Consider the following 6757-nt stretch of genomic DNA (forward strand, 5'->3'; position numbering starts at 1 on the left):
ATATATATATATATATATATATATATATATATATATATATATATATAAATAATGAACATCACAAGTAAAGGAATACAACATGACACAGATGCTAGCTCACTCTAGGTTAAAAGACAAAGAAATAAATGTGTTTTTAAATGCATTTTAAAAACTGAAAGTGTTGGGGCCTGCCTGATCTCCAGCTCCTTCCACAGTTTGGGAGTCAGCTGAAAAGGCTCGGACTCCTCTGGATTTATAAAAGGTTTTCGGGACGGCTAAAAGCATCTGGTCAGAGGATCTAAGAGCACGTGACGGCATGTAAAGGTGAAGCAGTTCAGACAAATAAGAGGGACTAAGATCGTTGGTTACGTACTGTAACCCCAGATTCTATGAGTAGAGGTGCAGCCCTTTAAGGCTATCGCTACTGGGTTTATCCCTTCGCGCGCAGCACTGAAAACTTTAGTCCGCACCAACTGGCTGTGTGGGCCCCACCCCCGGTCCGTATAAATGATGGTGAAACCGGGCAATCGGCTCCCAAATAGCTTTATTTCTTCAGCCATTTAGGAACCAGTGAGGTCCAGAGCTTAAAGGGCTGCGCCTCTACTCATAGAATCTGGGGTTACAGTACGTAACCAACGTTCTATTTCGTGTAGGCTCCGCCCTTTAAGGCTGTCGCTAGTGGGTTAAAGGTGAAGCAGGATGTAGTCTATGCCTCACTGGGTCCATTCAGACACAAACATGAAGCATCTGCTCGCACAAAAAAAATTCACTACTCAGCCTTCTGTGTGTGCTCCATGCGCAGGAGCACCCCGGAGAAAAAGGTCTCTGATGGGGAAAGAAGGCTGAAAAGCAGACCTGCTGGTGTGAACAGGAACAAGAGAGTTAAGAATTGTAACGGTGAAACCATGAACAGAGCAGGCCAACCGCTCTTCAAGATGAACGGATTAATAACAGTAAAACAGCAGGCATGAACGTGTGACTGATAATAAATATCTCACACTGCGACTGCATGCAGGCAGGTGTGAACTCAAAATGAGGCTCCATGAAACAAATAAAATCATTCTGTCAGAACCCTGAGAACAGAATGAGTCATGGAAAAGGCAGAAACATCACGTAGATAAAAACGGATAAATGAACACGGTGACAACTAAGCGGCCGCCATACAAATATCCTCCACTGCCATCCCTGCGCTTAACCCCCACCACCTGCCCCCCCCAAGCCCCTAGATGCAGCTCTGCTCCACTCAGAGGCTGTGGTCGCTCGGTGTCTGTGGTTGTGTCGAAGGACATCCGGTGTAAAAACAGTCACCAAGTCTTCATGTGAGTTAGTTCTCTGTGGAGACCCTGAAGAAGGAGCAGCCGAAAGAAGAATATTGTTGGTATTTTAATACTTCCCTGGTAACGTTGTATTCTCTACAACTTTACTATCTTGTGTGGTTCCTTGTGCATGTTCACTTGTATTGAAGCCCTGGCACAACAATTTCCTGCAGGATCAATAAAGTTCTTATCTTATCCCCAGTTCAGACTTTGAGACGGCTGCTGCTCGCCACGTGAGTAAACTGTTATTTTTACTTTCGCTAGCCGTCTTGCATCAGAGAAGACGTCATTCCAACGTCCCAGTAACGACGTAAACGGAACGCAGGAAAACGTATGCGAGACAGCAGCTCCCGGGTCTTCTCTGCGTCCTTGCTAAAGTCCTCTTTAAGTTGACTGTTCTGGTTCTGTCTGTGTGGGACACAAAGCACAGGAGCTGAGGTAAACTAGGGTTTTAGGGTCCCCCCCCCCCCCAGGTTCTCTTTAAAGCCTCATAGAGGACAGACCCACAGAACACAAGGGTAGCTTTCTCTCCGAGTCCCAGAGCCACTCCTTGACTAAATACGTGCTGGTTTCCTGGTTGAAACACACAATGGACATGATTTATTAGACGTGTGTGAGATACTTGTAATATTAAATCTACACCGCATGACGTGCAGCTAATTATATTAACTGTAACTACTTAATATTTTGCATAGCTTCATTATGTAGCTGTTTTTCTTTAGTTTTTATATCATTTGTTTTATTTACTTTTCAGTTTATATGCTTTTTATACGATTGTCTATTGTTGTCTGTGCCTGATCTGTGTTCTTTGTCTACAACATTTCTCTCTTGTGCTCAATGACACTGAATAAGTACGGATGCAGAAAAAAAAGATTTTTTTTTAAAGAATCTAGATTCTTAGTCCTGGTGATTCTGAATCGTTTCTAAAGGTCCATAAATCGATTTTAAAATGCATTTAAGTTTTATATTATTTCGGCTCTTACTCCCCACTCAGCCATGGTAGAATTGAGCCGTGCAGGCCACCGTACAGCAGCTAGTTAGCCAGCTCCCTTTATCTGAATGGAGTCTGCTAGCATGGAGGACAGCATGATTCAACCCGCTGCTTCGTCTTTAAAAATCAATTCAGTTCAATTAAATTCAAAACTACTTTATTAATCCCAGAGGGAAATTATATGTTGTGGTAACTCATCATCCTGGTTTCATTAAAGAGTTGTTCTAGATGCTGATGCTGTGGGCAGGAAGGACCTCTTCTCATTTCAGATCCTACAATGCTCCGGGGAAGACAGAGCCTCATAAGAGCACGGCTGTTTACAAGAAGCGTAAAATAAAATTGTGGGACAGTATTTTGGATACAAGACAAAATTCACGGAAGATGAAAGTGAAGCAGCCGACCAGTGAACTCTGCAACAAACTTCCAGCTGATTCTCCAAAGAGTTCCCTCCATCTCCTGCTGCATCACAAGGATTTATGAGCAGACAGCTCAGTGAAGGTGACGGGTTCAGGTTTATTTTAATACGATGGATCCAACGTACGTTATTCCTTCACGTAGCATTTATTTTTTAATAAAGCAGTTCCACAACTTCACCATGAAACAACAAACGTTAGAAGCTCTGATGCAGCTGCAGCTCAAAGGAAACTGTTATTTCTCATATTAAACTAAAACTTAGAGACAAGTGATAAAACAAACTTTATGTAATTTGTCTTTTTAACAGGTTGGACAGATGAGTCACATCTGGAGCCACTTCTAAATGATACAGTTTATTTTGGTTTATAAATTACAGTTTTTGTGCAAACTTGCACAGGTTTTTAAATTTGATGAAATATTTACTAAATATGAATCAATATGGTTAAGACTGAAGTCTGTATATTTCATATTAGGTTAAGTTTAGAAAATATAACAAATGTTAGAACAACATGGTTAAAATAACTGAAGTCTGTATTTCATGTAGAGTTAAAGGTTAATGTACTATGTCTGAAGTCTGTTTACTTTTATATTTATATATTTTGAATTATTTGTCTGTGATGGACTGGAGACCTGTTCAGGTGTCCCCCGCCTCTCACACAGTGATGGCTGATATGGGAACCAGTGACACCAGTGACTCGTAAAGGAAGAAGTGGATAAAGATGATGGATGAATTATTTGTTCCTAGATTATTTTTTATTTATTTTAGAAAAATTCAGGCAACTAAGCTAACCTAATACTGGTAATTTAAGTTACAGAATTTTATGCACTCCTATATTTTTCCTATTTTTGGTATAAAAATAAAATGAATTAAAAAGATTTGATACAGTAAGGAACCTAAAATGATTGTTTTAAATAAGTGTTCTATTTGTTTACATTGTTGTTTAATCTTTTCATCTTGTCATTTACATACACATTATAACTGAAACTAAATTTATGACCATTTCAATAGAAAAATCGTTTCTGAATCGAAAATCGATTTTGAATCGAATCGTGACAACAACAATCGGATCTCCAGACAAAGAGATTCGCACTCCTACTAACTGAGGTTGAATATCAGCACTTTCAAGCAGCTCAAATTATGATTAATGAATACATATTTCTGTACCAACAGTTTAAAAGTCGCTCTGCCTTAAAGATGTTCTGGAGTGTAAATTAAAAACGAGCTGCTCTTTGTGGAGATTTACCAAAAGCATGATTACATTTACTAACAAACGTTTTAAACTGAATCTCAGTTCACGTTTTCTAATAATTTCTCGTGTCCTGCAGTTTAGGCTGAGGACGACATGAGACCCTGTACGTTACACTCGTTTAAACAACAACTAAAGACATTTTCAACCACACTGAAAATCAAAACAATTAGCCGCGGGCGTTAGCTCCGATTAGCCTGACATGCTAAGTCATGGGCTCCAGCCGCAATGCATTGTGGTCTATTTGGACCGAAGGCCGCAGCTACGTACCGACTCCGAGCAGCTTCTCCGGTTTCCAGCTGACATCCAGCAGTCTGCGCTGACGGTCGATCACTTCTTCGTACCGCAGGATCGTCTTCTCAAACTCGGAGAAGATTTCTGAGGCAGCAGCGCTCAGTCTTTCACCGATGAACTCTCTCAGATGAAGAACCGAAGACATTTTTACTGAAATGACTCAAAGATTCTCATCAAACAGAACAATTAACTCGTCTTCCACTGGGATCAACGCGCAACTAAGAGGCGAGCATCGTTTCTGTCGTCACTTCCGCCGGAAGTCCCTCCGCGGGCCTGGATCGTTTCTGTCGCACCGCCCCCTGCTGGTGGCGCCTGCGCACTGCAGGCTGTAGAATGTCGGTTTATTTGGTTCAACACGTTAATAAACAAACAATTACAATAAATTAATAAATAATAAATAAATAAATTAATAATAATTAATTGATAATAAACAAACAAATAATTACAATAAATAATAAATAAATTGATAATAAATTAATTAATAAACAGAATCAGTTTATTATCGCCATGTCAATGAACGAGGTTCACAAACTAGGAATTTGCTTCGATATAAGGTGCGAATAGTAATAAAGTAAAATAAAGTAAAAATGAGAACATTACATAAGACATAAGACCTGTGTACACCCACAAATAAAGTAAAATTAAAAACATAACATAACCATATGTACACCCATACAATAGAAAACAATAAAAAAGCTTAGAGAACAGTACAGATGGAGTATTCAATTATAATACAGATGTAATGTGACCAAAGCAGAAGTTATGAGGTAGCATTATGAGTGTTCAGGAGTCCAACAGCAGAGGGGAAGAAACTGTTCTTATGGCGGGAGGTTCTGGTCCGAATGGACCGAAGCCTCCTGCCTGAGGGGAGTGGTTCAAACAGTCCGTGTGCAGGGTGAGCAGGGTCAGCTGTGATCCGACCTGCTCGCCTCACAGTCCTGGAGACGTACAGGTCGTGGAGGGATGGAAGGCTGCAGCCGATCACCTTCTCAGCTGAGTGCACAACGCGCTGCAGTCTCAACCTAATAATTAATTAATTAATAATAAACTTGGTGTGGTAGTAGCTGAGAGTAGTTCACAACACAAGCTCCAAGTCCTACTCATCATGAAAAAGGTCATCATTAAAACTATGAGTCAAATCTGAGTCTGTGTTGGGCCTTTTTTTGTGTTGGCTGATGTGTATTAGCGGTGGTGGCCATCTTAAATTGACTCCAGCAGTTAATCAGTTGTACGCGTTCATCTAATTTTTTTTTTTCAGAGCCTCAATGACATCACCTCATGACAAAAAGTCCAAAAATAATCAGTTGTAGATGTTCATACAATATTTGCTTTCTGAGAATTTCAACAACATTTATTCAGTGGTTCATGAGATATTTTGCTAACAGATCGATTTGATACCAGGAGTTCTTGGTTAGGTTTCAATCATCCAACCTTTATTTCTACAGGTGAGTCTCATTGAGCTTCAAGGACTCATTTACAAGGGAGACCTGATTTAAACAAAGAACACAGCTGAGGTACAGAGAACAATAGAATATCATATAAAATGAAAAAGTAAATAGAAGAAATTAAATAAAAACAAAACAAAAACAGCTGCATTATAAAGCGATGTAAAATACTAAAAACAGGAACATGTCTGCATCGGTTCTTGTCATGAACTTATCAGATGTTTGAAGTCACTTAGAGAGGTCAAAGGTCAAGAGCTTCAGATCTTTTTACAAGATATTCCAGGAAACAGGAGCGGAGTAGGAGAAGGTCCTTTTGTCTAGTTCAGTCCTCACTGAGGGAACACTGCAGGTAATGATGTCCTGAGAGCGCACGCTGTAGCTGCACTCACACAGAGACATGTAGGAGGAGATGTATGAAGGCAGCAGACCAGGAAGTGATTTAAAGATGAAAATGTACCAGTGGGAGAGTCTGTGTGGAGTTAATGGTGACCAGTTAACCAGTGAATACTGGGTGCAGTGGTGGGTACGGTAGTTACAGCCAGTTATGAATCTTAGTGCACCATGATAGACAGCATCCAACATCTGCAGCATCCAACATCTGACCTAGATTACCTATGTAGATTGTAAAGGGGGTGGGTCCCAAGACTGAACCTTGTGGGACACCATTGTTAACAGTATATCTGGAAGAAGTACCGTTATGTGGAACACAATGCCTCCGATCAGAGAGATTTTTTTTCATTCAACATTTATTTCTACAGGTTAATCCCATTGATCGTTGGGGACTCATTTACATGAGAGACCTGGTTTTAATAAAGAATGATGACAATAATGACAACAATAGACATCATAAAGAATGAATACAAATTGAGAATAACAAGTGAAAATAAAATGGTATTAATTAAAAATAAGTAACAAAAATCAGCTAGGTTGTAAGGCAATGTAGAAAACTACAAACAAGAACTAGAATTAGAGAACCAACCAATGGTGTGTTCTGAGAAACCGATTTCTGAGAGTTTATGACACAAGATGTTCTGATCCACAGTGTCAGAATCTTTAGACAGGTCTAAGAAA

At 39.9% G+C, this 6757-nt stretch overlaps 1 protein-coding gene across 1 annotated transcript in view; it reads right to left on the minus strand.

Moving 5' to 3' along the window:
• The window catches only part of LOC119415286 (zinc finger protein 2 homolog), a 6031-nt gene extending 1571 nt beyond the window's left edge, over positions 1 to 4460 (minus strand). Inside the window, exon 1 of the mRNA XM_037682465.1 lies at positions 4218 to 4460. Coding sequence (XP_037538393.1) covers positions 4218 to 4386 — 169 coding nt within the window. The 5' untranslated portion in view covers positions 4387 to 4460. The remainder of the gene's footprint in view (positions 1 to 4217) is intronic.
• Positions 4461 to 6757: the final 2297 nt, after the last annotated feature.

Source organism: Nematolebias whitei, chromosome 9 (assembly GCF_014905685.2).
Source record: "Nematolebias whitei isolate Nwh7 chromosome 9, NemWhi1, whole genome shotgun sequence".
Classification (NCBI taxonomy): domain Eukaryota; kingdom Metazoa; phylum Chordata; class Actinopteri; order Cyprinodontiformes; family Rivulidae; genus Nematolebias; species Nematolebias whitei.